This window comes from Pseudopodoces humilis, chromosome 2 (assembly GCF_049639895.1).
Source record: "Pseudopodoces humilis isolate 2021_Gansu_Grassland_sample_001 chromosome 2, ASM4963989v1, whole genome shotgun sequence".
NCBI lineage: Eukaryota > Metazoa > Chordata > Aves > Passeriformes > Paridae > Pseudopodoces > Pseudopodoces humilis.
In genome coordinates, this window is record NC_142201.1 from 84397142 (window position 1) to 84412111 (window position 14970).

Sequence of the window (14970 nt, forward strand, 5' to 3'; positions counted from 1 at the left end):
TGTCTTTTTTTCACGTGGTGTTGTGAAGGAGACTGTTGAGTGCCCACACACACACACACACGCGGTCACAGAAGCGGGTTCTCATACATTTTATCAGACAATGTCATACCCCATTGTTCAAACAGCACCAGGGCTAACACAACATGTGTGATAAAATTTTATTTCCTTGGGCTTACTGATGTCAACTTTTGAAAACAAGATCCGTTTTAATTTCATGCCATGCCCGAGGCCACCAAGATAAAAAAACATCCTTAGAAAACATTCATATAAGTCTTCCTTTAAACAGTCGTTTTCTTCAGAGGTAAAAATGTCTCTATAAAAGATGGATATAACAGTGATATAGCCTGATGTGATGCAGGCTTGTACCATACTGTAGACCAAGACGCCTTTTAATGCCTAAGATGCTGATTTTTCTTTTTCTTAGTTTTAAAACACATGAGGAAGAACAAGAAAACTAACCTCAGGATGCAACACCTGAAATTCATAAATATCTTCATCACTTAAGAAAAAGTCACTGAGCACAGCTATGTAATCAAAGGCCACTTTGAAGGCTTTTCCCATAGCTTGTAACTTGTTCATCTCACTACCCTGGTAGAGCTGTGAGAAACATTAGTCTGGGGCAGGTGAAGCACAGTGTCTTCAAAGCTGGTTGTCAGAATACACCATCAAAATCTGTTCTGACTCAATACCTAAATTGCAGACTCATTCCTGAAAGCCTTACTTTGGTCCTTTAGTGGTTGTTGAAAGCTTGGAGATGTTTCATACTAGCAGGAATTTCAACCTCTGCCTTGCACAAGCATAACATGCTGATTTCTGAACTTGTGATCTTCTCCGTTTTGTATGGAGAGAAGTGACTCTTCTCTCTAAGGAAAAAGTATGTGCAGCCCAGTGCACACTCAAGGCTCTCACAGGCTCTGCCTGGCAGATATCTGCTTTGTGGGTTGGGAAGAAACTGGGGAATCTAGAAAATCAACAGTGTTAATAATAACTATCATTGTGAAAAACATGATTTTTTTATGTAGTTGAGTTCGTGGAGACTTTAGCCTACCCATTGCCAAGATGAACTTAGCCTTTAAAGTCTTCAAAGCTTTTTATTAAAAATGCAATAAAAGACTAAAATCTGCCCAAACCTTTGAAATAAAAGTATTCAGGGAGGCTTTCATTTGAATATCCTTTTACTCCCTCTCCTTTTGTTTATTAAAAATGTGTGTAAGGAGACCCTGATGTGGTGGAAAAAAAGATAATAGTTGAAAAGGGCTGAAGTTATTTTTGTAGCGAGTCCTATTCTTCAAAAGTGCAAGTATCTTTGTGCTCAGCACATGAAAGGGACATAATAAAGGGAGGGAGAGAACTCCCACTAAGATAGAAAATACAACTTACCTTTAAAATATGGATTCCTACTTTAAATCTGATAGCTGAGAAATTTTTTTAGGACATTACCCTAGCCAACCAGAGATGCATCAAACTTCTGTCAACTCTGGGTCATGTTTAGGATCTCACTTTTAACCACTTCTCTGCTGCAGTCCATGCAGTCTTGGTCAGACACAATGACAAAGGGAAGATTGAAGGAACTGAAAACTTGTGTTCTAGCTATCATTTCAGACTTGGTCAAAACCAGTGGAAGCAATGACATCATCAGTCTGTCTCTGACCATTAGATCACAAAGCATTTGCTCTGATTAGGTCATGTCTCAGGCTGAGAATAGTGTGTGTCCAGTCGTGTAACAAGCAGTCCCTGATTCTCATTAACCTTAGGCATTCTGTGAAGAGCAAAGTTCTCTCTTGTATCAGCAGTAATCAGTGAAAATTTATGGACCCCTACAAAGGGCAGTGGGAAGACTGTTGCTATCCCCTATTTGTTTTCCACAATGATTAGGGAAAATTCCCAGCATGCCAGTTCAACATTCTTCCCTATCCTCAAATGTGACCTCAGCAGACACAACATGAGCTCAGAAGTTCTTTTTGTTTGGGTCAATTATGCTTTGTGTTGAGGACTTTTCTGACTGAAAACAGCAATGTTGTACTGGAGTCAGTGGGGCTCCTGTTAATGTGACTAGTTTAAAAAATTTCACACCACCACAAGATACTAAATTCCATGTTTAAAATAGAGTACTGTTAAAATACCATGTTTTGAGGATGACCGAGCAATTAGCATGTTTTCTTGTATCACTGAGAACTTATCGTTTGTATCTCTAAGTCTCAGATGACCAAATTTTGGCTTCTTCTCCAACTACCTTTGAAAGGAGGTGCCTCTTAATTTTTAAATCTGGACCTCTGCTGCTGACTATTCCTACTTTTAACCAGGACAGTGCTGCAATATCAGCAGGGCATATACTTGTGCGGAGTCAGTCTCTGCCATGATCCACCTTGATTATGCTGGATAAAACCACTTATGGCTCAGCAAGGATGGTTGTGAGTTCCATGTCATGGCTTCTCCACCAGTGTTCAGTCAATTCCATGCTGTTGTTGGTAGATACCTCCTGTGACTGTGACCTTACACTCCAACCCAGTGGGAACTCATCACAATCAGAGTTCCTGCAAAGGTTTATTGGATGTTTTCAGCTTCATCAAATCATATTTGAGACATTGAACTAGGTTGCTCAGAGAAGCTGTGGCTGCCTCATCCCTGAAGGTGTCCAAGGCCAGGTTGGGTGGAGCTTTGAGCAATTGTTCTGTTGGAAGGTGTCCCTCCCTATGGCAGGGGGGATAGAATGAGATGTTTTTTAATGTCCCTTCCAACCCCAACCATTCTATGATTCTATATCATTCTGAGTTAGAATGTCCAAGGTTAGATAATAAGGAAAATAGTCTGTGAGTCAGTAAAACATAATAACATCAAAACTAAGCAAGAAAAAGACAATCTAAGACCAATGATAGTCATATAGTGGATTAGTGTCTACTAATGGCCAAAAATCCATGATTTAATAAGCTGTCTGAAGTGGATGCACTGAAATTAGTATATTCCCTCTGCCCTCTTCCAAATTACAAGATGTTCATACTCTAAAAACTATCATCACAATTTGCACTAATGAGCACTTTCTAATGATGTTCACAGACAAAAGTTAGCTCTTTGCAGAGAGCTCTGCTGCTTTTCGGTAAAGGTGATCCTTTTAGATCAGTGTTGAGGCATATGGACAGCATAGCAAACAAACCTTCTGTAATAGCTGCTGATGCATCCCATTTGTGAGGATAGACAGGCACCTGACTTCTGGATATGTCATCCCTGCATGTTTCATATGTGTTCTGTGTCTCCTTTTCAAGAAGATGAATAACAATAAAATTTCTAAATTCTTTGGCAAAATATTGTCTGGAAAAAAAGGAATCCATATTGGGACTGAGCTCTGAGTAAGGGAATCCCAAGCAAATCTAGCTTGTGATCACTTCATCACAAGCATTTGTAAATGATCTGCTGAATTTATTTTAGAAAAAACAAAAACATACAGAATTGGAAAAGAAATCAGTTCTTTTTAAGCATGAGCAAAACACTTTGCTTCTGTCAAATTATCTCTTCCTTATGGACAGAGGAAATTAAAATTAGCCCAGAGAAGAATCCTTCTTAGGAACGTCATTTAATATATTAGGAATTGTTTCTTTTCTGGGAAGCTTTTACATGTCCCAGAAAGCATAAAGATTCAATTAAGCATCAAAGAGAAAAATACAATCCTGCACTTTGGAATATTTATTTTTATTCAATAAATCTCTGCTCCAAGACTGAAGTCTGACAATACCTGGCATTTCATGTCCTGCTATTCAACAACAAGAGACAGTTTAAAGTAGCGTTTGTAATAATAAATAAATGGAAGATTGACACGAGTACAAAAGTAAATCAGCCGTAGAGTGCCATAGAGGAGATGCTTTAGACACAACATGGTGGTCAGTCCTTAGCATTTAATGAAGGATGAAAGTAGAGTATAAATACTGTAGAAACTAGAAGCTGATAAAAAGCATCACAGCAGTTTAATGGTATTTCATTGCTCAGAATTACAACTTTCCAGACAGGAATTGGAAGACCGTTATGCAAATATGAAGCAGGCTGAAACTGCACTTTGAAATGAGACACTTTTTTAAAAGAGGTCCCAGCTGTACCAGTGTACATTGTGCAGCTAATGGTGTACATTGTGCTCCTGTTTTCATTGTTACTGTTTCTGGCAGGAATTCTTGATCCTGTATGTTTACAGAATTAGAGGTTCAGTCTTGGAGGACAGACATACATCAGTTTAAATATATTACTATACCAAACCCCTTCATTACTCATTTTGGAGATGGAGGGTGCGTTCCAGGGCAGTTATGGACACATCTCCTGGATGTGCTCAGCACCAGGTGAGGAGCTACTCTGTGGACTATTTATTCATCTCCAAATTAGGCATCTCAGAGGCACCCCCATTCCTTGTTTGGATCTCCAGAGAGAAATAAGACCTAGAAGGGGATTTGCAGAAGCCTTTCATTTAAACACAAAGCTGCTTATGCTAGCAAAGAACTAAATACCAGGAGAAAACTGGGGAAAAAAGCTGAAGTGGGGTTGGTTAAATCTTTTGTGTCTAGTTGAGGGCCAGAGATGGGCCCTTTCTTTTATTAAGGATTTCCACCAGCCCTTCTCCTAGATACAGCTCAACTGCTTAGAATGAAAACTCTCCTCTTCTGTTCTGAATGTGTTTTATACTTCCTTTTGCATACCTAGTCTTTTCTGCAAGTGCAGAGTTGCAAAATACATGTTACAGTTACATCCCTCCTGCACATGTATTGAAGACCTGTACTCCGTCCTCCTGCAGAGCTGGCAAGAATCAGCATTCAGGCCAGCTCAGGTGTCCTGGTTAGGGTCACTCTGTAATGCAGGATATGCATTCCCAGTGCAGGCGTTCCAGGATGCTCCTCAGGGCTTCATGTTCAAAAGGTGAAAATTCAGGTGTCCAAGTCACATTTGAAAGCCATTGCTGAAGGTCAGTGTTCTTCCTGATGAGGGGTGATAGCAAAGCTGATGGATTCATTTTCAGTGTCTAGAGAGCATCCTTTAATCTTGATTTCCTCATCCATGGAAAGAAAATAAATAGCTGTTACTTTTCAGTTATATTCAGTTTACTGAGCTGTGTAAAACACGTTGAGGCCCTTGAGTGGAGTGAGAGTCATCTTAGTAACAGAAGTTTAATTGCACTCATAAAAGGACAGGTTTTATATTTATAGACATAAATTATTATTATTATTTCTACATTAGTAATATTTGCATATTTGATGTATGCTTTAAGAATAGATAAACAGATTATTTAGAGGCATTAAATTTTGCAGACATTGCTTTTAGGACATGATCTCTGAAGGTAAAAATATGTCCCTCGATTAATGACATGGTCAGAACTTATACAATCATTCTCTGTTCACTACTGAATCAGGATGGTTTTCAGAGAATTTCATGCTGCAGATGTGCTACAGGCAGTGACAGAAAATCCACACCTCTTCTTTCAGTTTTTTTCTTGCCCCCTAGTTTGATCCTTTCCTTATAATATTTGTAAAAATAATGGTTTGAAAAGCTAGTGTTCTTTATGTCATCTTCAGTACAAGCACAGGAGTTCATGTCACTACAGAGTTATCAAATCACAGGAATGAGAGTTTCATAACACTGCAAAATGTGTTTTGTTATGAAGAATGTCTTTAGCACTTCATTGCTATCTAAGTCATGCTGATCACGCACCTTCTGGTTTTTTCATCTATATATTTCTTGCTTTTCCCAGATATTCTCCATAAATTACCTTCTAAAGCAGATTGTGAAAATAAGCCTCACTCCTCACTAAACCCAGCCTTTTAGCTCTGTGCAGTACCCCTCTCCTGTGCTTTTCTGGATAAAAAAAAATCTGTCTGGGGCTGGAAATGGCCTCAAATGAGCCAATTTGAAATGGGAAAATCCCAGTTAAGGCAGATTTTTAATTATTAAATTTTCTGTTAATATATGGAAGGTCAGTGGAACTGACCCAGTTTTCAGGAAGCTCTGAGCAATTTCACCTGATCTTATATTTTAGCACTAAATCCATATTTATTAAAGGATTTAGCAGACAGGTCAGAAGCAGCTAAATCTCTGATTCTGCATCACATGAATGCTAAAGAAAAATCTGCATTGCTCTTTTCTAAGCTGGAAAGCCTTAAATTGTTGTCAAGTCAATTTGAGGATATGTGGGGGGATAGGAGTAAACACGTAAAAATGGATTTGCTAAAAATGAAGCACAAATTAACATCATTATCCCTTTCCGAACTCCAGTCTTTAATGTAATTTGAAAATAATATGAAATTCTGGATGATGGCGTTTCCTGTGTTGGAGGCTCCTGTGTCTGTTCCATCAATTAAAAAGGGCCATGAACAAAGCACTGCACTGGTAGGTTAGTGTTTGATAGGTTTCTTTTCCCACTTTTCTTCTGAAATATCAAAGGCAACATAGCAGACTTTTTATTCTTAAAGGGACAGATTTATGTCAGTTTTTAGCAGTATATGCAAAAAAAAAAAATAAAAAGAGAAGTAGGTACAAGTTTTTTATTTGTATGAGTAATTGCTTTAGTATTCTAACTTCTGAAGTGCTGTTAATGGACTGTGACCTCATTAGACCTGGCTCAGTGCAAATGCAGAACAAAAAGGATAATCTTGGCCTCAGATAGTTGAGATTCTTAAACTTTAAGTGAACAACAACAGAGAGAGTGGCATGCTGATGGAGACAGAATAAAATCACATTACAGTTTTCGTTGAGACACTGAGGAGAAGTTAAGGCATATCAGCAGCCACTGTCAAGATTTTGGGTAGGATTCAAGATGGACTAGGATTTTTAAGAGAGCCTTGAGGAATTCTGAGGCAGTTTTAACAGAGCAGAGGGAAGTCCCTCCCCCAGTCATGAGGAGATAATGAGAAAAACAAAAACAAAAAAACAAGAAAAGAAGAAACATTTGTCTATAAAATAGCCAGCAGGCAGCTGAGTCTGGGCTCATAGAATCACAAAATGGTTTGAGTTGGAAGGGACTTAAAAAGGTCAGTTATTTCCCACCCCTCTTCCATGGGCAGAGACACCGTCCACTAGACCAGGTTGCTCTGAGCCCCAGTAATGGTCTAGTTCCTGGTAGGGATGAGCAGTGATGAAACAGAGCAGGTCCTGGAACTAGAGATGAGTCATTTCTTTTTTGATTATTTGCATGAAAAATAAGCAGAGTCCTACTGGAATGGCATTTTCCTTTCCTAAGAATAATGTTTATGATAACCTAAGACCTCTGGATGAACCACCCCAAGCTCAACAATGCCTTGAGCACTGTCTACTCCAGAAATTCTCCATGGAAGAGGTTTCAAGTGAATCATCCTCTGGAACTATCTCTTTCCTTTCTTGATCCACAGAGGGCAATTAGGCTCAATTCAGCTCTTCAGGTAAGACTGAAGAGCTGAATAACACGAGGTGAGGTTCAGGCAATGCAAGGCATGACTCCAAGACAATAATGTGACAAAATCCCAGATGGGAACATTGAAACTAACTCGATTCCTTAGAAAAAAGTCTGCATCCATTAATCAGTTACCATCCATCAGTGCCATCTGGTAAGTACAAACATCAGGGAGCAAAATACAGGGTAATACTCAAACTCCAGATGTTTCTCACAGAGGTGCTTGTGTTGATTGTACTTTTTTGAGGACATTAGACTCATATTTGCTCTTAGAATTGGGCACCAGATTTAGTCAGAGGATCCCCTCTCTTCAAGGAGCTAGAAACAGCTTTGAGAGCTGTACTGTGAGATGAGGTAAAACACAGTGCACCTCTAGGAAAGGACAAGGAGTGGCTAAGCTGTTCATACAAACACTGGATGAGATTAAAGATAAAAGGAAATATTTAGTCACCTTTTGGGAACAGCTGGTGTGAAAATATTTAACAGGCAGGTCTTTTATGCACAGTCAGAGCGTTCTAACTAAGCTTAAATAGGCAGGAGCAATATAGTGCAGCTGGCCAGTCTGTGAATATTGTAATAGGAGAATTAAAAGCTTTCCTTCTCATTTGCTCATGCAGCTCAGATGGTAGCTAATCATGTCCTCTAATTTTAACAACAGAATTGGGAAATGTACCAAAAAAATGGAGCTTGTAATAAGAACAGAGGTGACAAATTCTGTCCCTGGGACTGAATGACAAAGAAACAATTCACCTGCCCTTTTCTGTAAAACAGCCTTAGCTGTCTTATTCTGTCTTATTCTGTCCAAAAAGACATGTATTTAAGTGGAAGCTTAATCTGAAATTAATTTTGATCATTTCTTGAGTGCCACCAGAAAAGTAAAAGCTACTCTATTTAATCGCCCATTAGAAAGCTGTGAACATTAAAGAGGGCTGTGTTGTAAAGGACCGGGGCACGTAGCAGTTGTGTGTTGTAAGGTTATTTAAATCGTAGGGTACCTATCTATCTATCTTTAAACTGGCAGCTAAATGGAAGATTTTTGAGACTTCCTGGCTCCTGGTTCCTGTCAGAAATAATTAAACTACATTTTAGGGAGACTGTCGTAAGTAGTTTGCTTCTCAATTGTTTTTCACAGCTGAGAGTCTGTATTACAGCTCTTGAGGCCTGGAAATCCAAACCACCTTATATGTCCGTTATATACTAATTATACATTCATAACCTGGAATCTGCATGCTTTTGTGTGCATGGGTGGTGGTTTGGCTGAGGTCTCAGCTGGGTGGGAGATGAAACCTAAAATATTCCTAGCATTCCCTTTTTGGGTTAGCCTAAGATCTGTTTGTTTATAATATACAGTGCATATCCCTGGCCCACATGTGCAAGACTGTTCCCTGGCAGCATATTGCCTGAGAAAATTTCAGCTGGGACGTAAATGTCCCAGGGGATTTTCCATCCTTTTTCATAGGAATGACTGCACAGAGACTCTGCTTTTCAGAACAGAATTAATTTTTTTTCTTTCTCTCTTCACCATTTTTGAATGCACTCCATTATCCTAGTTTGACACCTTTAAATAACTCCAGGAAGGCTTATGACAGTCACTGTTCCTATTATCTCTAGGTTTTTTTCCTCCACTACCAATCTGTAGACATCTGATGTTTCCATCTTACCAATAGGACACAAGACTGTGGATTGGAACATCAAGAGGTTCATGCACCTGTCACAAGAGTTCACATTCACCTGTGGATCCATCACTTTCCTTCTGTATGCCTTGGTTACTTTATCTGAAAGGTGCTGCACTGAGTCAGGGGAACCCTCAGTATCCATATAGACCTGGGGATGAGGGATTGAGAGCAGCCCTGTGGAGAAGGACTTGGGGGTAGATGAAAAGCTGGACATGACCTGGCAATGTGCTCTCAGAGCCCAGGAAAGTCAGTAGTGCCCTGAGCTGCATCCAAAGCAGCGTGGCCAGCAGGGCAAGGGAGGGGATTCTGCCCTTCCACTCTTGTGAGACCCCACCTGGAGTGCTGCATCCAGCTCTGGGACCCAGTTTTTGGGATCTCCAGTGCAAGAAAGATGTGGACCTGTTTGAGCAAGTCTAGAGGAAGGGACAAAGATAATCAGAAGACTGAGGCACCTCTGCTCTGGGGACAGACTGAGACAATAGGGGTTGTTCAGCCTGAGGGACAGAAATCTCTGAGACTTTATTATGACCTTTTTACTACTTAAAAGGGGCTTATAAGAAAGATAGGGACAGACATTTTAATAGAGCCTGTAGTGATAAGATGAGGGATAATTGTTTGAAACTAAAAGAGGGTAGATTTAGATTAGATATAAGGAAGAGTTTTTTTACAAAGAGGGAGAACAGGATATAATGAAGGTGTGAAGTGACAAAGCTGGCATCCTCTGGATTGTTTGGTAAACTAGGAACAAGAAAAATTACAGTTTATTTGATATTCTGAGATCAAAGTTCTAAACTTATGAATAAGGAATGCAAACGAATAACCAGAGAAGGGATTGCAGTCTAACTAGAGTAGCCTGATGGTAAAAGCATACTGGGAAGCACCAGAGGCTGCAACAATAATTTTTGTAGTTAGGCCTTAAATACCAGTACTCTCAGACTTTGTAATTTCTCAAGGTATACCTTCTCAGCTTGCTGAAATTTTAGCAGCATAAATCTAACTTTTGATTTTTTTATCTGCTCTTTCTTTTATCTTCCCCCAGATTTTGTTTATCAGCCAAGGAGAACCAATTTTTTTTTTTTTTTTTTTTTTTTTTTTGGCATCTTTACTGCTATATTAACCAACTTGCAGGTCCTGTGTGTTCATCACCACCCTGACCAGCCCACGCTCCATTGCAGTGCTGTCTGGCAGTTGGGGAAAAAAGTAGAAAACACACGTCTGAGCTCCAGCCCTTCAGCAAGTCAATAATTGCCCATCCCTTTTGCTCTTAGCAGGTACTGTAGTATGATATTACCTCCCTCGCAGCTAGGAGCTGTGAAAATCTGTGTCTCGATGCCAGATGCAAAGTAAAAACTTCTGACAGCAAGTGGAGCCCTTCCTCAGCCATGCCTTTATTGTTTGATAGTGTAATTTCTACTTTCTTACAATAAATACTACATTAGATTCTATTACATCTCAACAGCAAGTCGTGTGTGCACATGCTCTGTTTAAGTACCCAAGATACCCAAATACTTTTTCAAGTTTAATTCTAAATGATACAGACAAGTTCCTGAGTGTCTTAAGCCTATTTGAACTCCAGAGTTCTTTCACTAGAAGACTTAAGCATATAGGACTGTTTGAGGGGGTTTGGAGACATCCATGATGCTGCAGTAAAATGAGTTTTACTGGAAACTGTTTCAGCATCCTGAGCTTTTTGGGAAGCAGGTGCTAGGTATTGTTCTCATGACATGTTTGAAAAATGAAGTGTTTTCTAGACTTGCAAGGCATTACTGTTTTTCCTATCATAAATTACTGTTCCAAAGAACTCTCTGATCCATTTCATCATAAGGGGCTGAAGATCTCACAGCTTTCTGCTGTGGTGCACCACTTTCTTCCTGGAGCTGAAGTGGATGTTCTAGCCCTATATCAGGAGCATATCAGAAGTTCTTGAACAGCCCAAGTGTACTGTAAATGGGGTATTCATTAGCAAAAGACTAAAAGCAACATATGTACAGCTGAATTTCAGTCAGGTGTGATGTTAATGCAGTCTGAGTAGTTTTGAATATTTTATATGCAGCCAGTGACACAGAAAAAAATGTGCACTGCAGAGTACACTGGTACCCCTTTCTGTGCTTCCAGCCCAGCCCTGCTCAGCATTTCTTCTGTTCACATCTCCATGTCCCCAAAAGGAACTGTGTCCTTACCCTGTAAAATCTATAAAATAGCTCAGTGAAGCAGAAGGCTTGAGGTCAAAACATTTGGGAATTTAGATGCGCCAGGCAGAAGTCAGAGAGAAGACCTCATAGGCTGAAATACTGTGAATTGCCTCTCCTTCAGTTGAGGCAGGGAGAGTGTAGTGAGGGCTTATGAGAGATGTAAAGTAGCAGCCAAGTAATAAGTCTGGAGAAGAAATAGTTGAATTTCTTTTCATCTGCATCATTTGGGCTTTGTTTTTTTTCCTTGAAACCAATTCTGTATAGTAATGGTGGTAACAGGCACTTCAACACCTGATTCATGGGTATCTCTTCTCCACCAAGTCTCTGTTTTTCCAGACAAATACAGTGTAGATAAAAGCACATCTCCCAAATTCATGCCAAGACTATGCCAGGATTTAGACAAAAGTCTAGTGCTGGGCAAAAATATGCCTGTGTCCTCAGGCCTACTGAGGCTCAGGGTGGTTGGGGAAGGCCATCATCCCTGAAAAGGCAAGGTCCTTTAGCTCTTTGCTTTTTGGAGGTAAGTATTAAAATATCCGGCTGTGACTGTGCTTCCATTAACTCTGATAAGACTTGAGAACAAGCACCATCCTATCAGCTCCAGTGCATGTGGCTCACAAAAGATAGTTATATCTCTGAATGTCTGAGAGGGGATTTTTAATGGGGTGGTAGGAGAGTAGGGACATAGGAGATGTGCAGATTTGGTAGAAATAGAAATATCCTTTCTTAATTTTAAAGATAGAAGAAGTATTATAATGAATCCCATCCCTGTAACCATGGTTTAAGAAGTCATAAACAGGCTTTGCCAGCACTTAGCTTTAGCATCTGTAGTTTATCAGCACATTGTTTCCACATTTAACCAGATTTTAATTAAATGTGACTTCCGTTCTGCTTATTGGAAGAGCCTTCCCCTTTGGATTTGCACATCACAAAAGCTTGAGGAGTGCAAGAAAATTAGAAAGCAAATAGGAGGATCAATCACAGCAGACCCTTGCAATCCATGTCCATTTCTTTTTGTAATATACTTATTAGATTCCTATTGTCAGGAAGGATTAGCGTTATGAGCTCTAGGAATTCCTTTCATTGCCCCATAAGGCGAGGTAGTGAAGTGTGTCTGCTTTTCTTAACAATAACACTCTGGATTTTCTCCCTCTCCCTTCTCTCTCTCTGCACATATCCCCTCCTCTCTGTTGTCTCCTCTCCCACAGAGATTTGTGCGGCGGACTGCGGAGGACATGGCATTTGTGTTGGAGGCACCTGCCGCTGCGAGGAGGGCTGGATGGGCACAGCCTGTGATCAGCGAGCATGTCACCCACGCTGCAATGAGCACGGGACCTGCCGGGATGGCAAGTGTGAATGCAGCCCGGGCTGGAACGGAGAGCACTGCACTATTGGTAGGGAGAAAGAAAACCCGACCCCTTTTAAGAGAATAATTGATGATCAGGGAGGAGAAAGGGTGCATGCTTAATTGAATATCTGTGACTTAGTGTAGCATGAGCACCTTTGTTCTGGGACTTCAAATTCTGATATCATACATTTTCATGTGGGAACAAGACAAAATGTCCTTTCATTTGCTGGTGACATGGCTATATATATTTTTTATTATCAGACATGAAGTACACCTATGTGGTGTTTGACAAGCCTTTAAATGTCAGCTAGAAGCTTTTTTTAAAAACATCCCACTTACCTCTCTTAAGAGGTCTTTCTGTGGCCTCCAAGACTCCTCTGCACTATGGTGACAACATTTTTAGAAACATGCATCTGATTTTAAGTTTTCTTTCCTTTATTTGCTACATTATTTGCACTGTCACTTTGCTTGCCAGTATAAAAGAGGAAACTGCAGTCAGATGATTTCTGGCTGGTATTTAACTCTGTCTTGCTTATCTCTTGTCTGTTCTGCTACCTTTCTAACCATTTCACTTTCCTCTCTCTTTGCTTCTGTATTCCTCATGCACTGGCACTACTCACAAGCTCTCTCTGTCATGTCTCTTATTATTGATGTTATTATTAATAAGAAGCCAATAATATGCCTAAATCATGCAAAGAGGTTCAGTTCTCATATTAAGCAATTTGCAGCATCATTAATGAACTGCCTTGGCTTCACCTTTTTCCTTTTCTCACTTAACTACTTAATGCATTTTCCCTTCTTCCTTCTTTCTGATTGCCATGCATTCGGCCTCTTCAGTTCCCCTTCCGTAGTCATGCTATAAAATCAGCAACCCTAAATTCCCCAGATACCTTTTATTGTATATTAATAGAAAACTCAATTAGTGAATTCAGTTCTGTTCTCAATAATGCCTTGGTGGACCTGAAAAAAAATCAGTTGACTTTAGAAGAATTGTTCCAGAATGAAAATTCTCCTCCAGCCATTTTATTTTAATCAGCTTCTTTTAAAGACAAGAAAATTTACCTCTATGTTACTTTCATTATGTCATGATAACTGAAAATCACACTTCATCAAGACTAACCACTAGAAATACCTGGGCAAATATCAGCATAATTATTGTGTGGATTAGCAGCTTAGTTATATGAGACATCGCTTCCCTTGCTTGAGCACCAGGTGCATTTGCACCCACGAAGACAGGAAATGAAGCCTGATCTCAGTATTTTAATTTCAGCATTAGGATAATGGTACAAACCATATCTGTGGCTCAATTCTACTTATCATTTATTTATGCTAATGTCACCCTATCACATTATGGTCTCCACATGCATCCCCCTAATGAAAAATATCTAGCTTTTAAAACTTCCTCTGTCTCATTAGACATTGCATTCTGCTTTCTTGTCGATGCCCCTAGCAGCTTTCATTTCTTTTCCTGGGAAAGGGATTGAAAAACCTACCTTTCTTAAATGACTTTAAAATTAAAAGAGACCGGTCCTGTGTTAATTGAAATCCTCTATTTCTGTAATAATATTTTATTGCCTTTTATTCAAGCAGTTTGATTAGGAAAGCAACAAAGATTCATGAAAGTGTATTAAAAAAAAATTCAGCAAGAGGCCCAAGATCCAGGGGATAGCTTTATATGGAACTCATTTATGCAGAGAAAAAAAAAAAAAGCCTGATTCATCCCCTTAGTGCCATTTTATTAGTTCTGCTGTAAAACCAAAATGCCATTAGTTCAGTATATGATAATTCTGCACACAGCTGATACGCCTGGACTGTTTACGAACAACAAGCTTTTACCTTTCATGGTAATTAAATTTATTTGTAGTATTCCTCACTCTAAGTATAAATGTTATCATGGGGAAGGCCAGCACTGCAATGCAGTCAGCATTGAGATTTTACTGGTGCACACTCTCGTTTCCTGTGCTGCTACCTTACTGTTGCAGTACTGCCTTGGTTTAGGAATCATTCTTTGATACTTAGAGTGCTGGAGTAATTCTGTTTCTTTTCACTTTCCCCCCCTTCTCATCTCCTTGCATGGTGATTTAGCAACAAATTTGTACATAGTCTCCTCCCTCTGAAGCTGTAAACACTATTTCCTACAGAATATTTCATTGATAAATGCGTAGAATGTAAAGGAGATTTGGCAAAGTTGTAAATACCCAAGAAAATTGAATGGCTTTAGTAGAAGTAATAAGCTAGTTATGTTGGTACAAATGAAAGGACATTGACTTGGAATTACATTAAGTATGTGAAAAGCATTCCCTCGTCCTTGTGTAATTTCCCTGCATGGCAAATTGTTCTGTTGATGGTAATTCCATATAT

General features: G+C 39.5%; 1 protein-coding gene across 4 annotated transcripts in view; it reads left to right on the plus strand.

The window, feature by feature from the left end:
- Positions 1-14970, plus strand: part of TENM4 (teneurin transmembrane protein 4) — a 591948-nt gene that overhangs the window by 457570 nt on the left and 119408 nt on the right. For all 4 annotated transcript variants that reach the window (XM_088068964.1, XM_088068961.1, XM_088068963.1 and 1 more), the window contains one exon: positions 12470-12655. In XM_088068964.1, coding sequence (XP_087925090.1) covers positions 12470-12655 — 186 coding nt within the window. The remainder of the gene's footprint in view (positions 1-12469; positions 12656-14970) is intronic.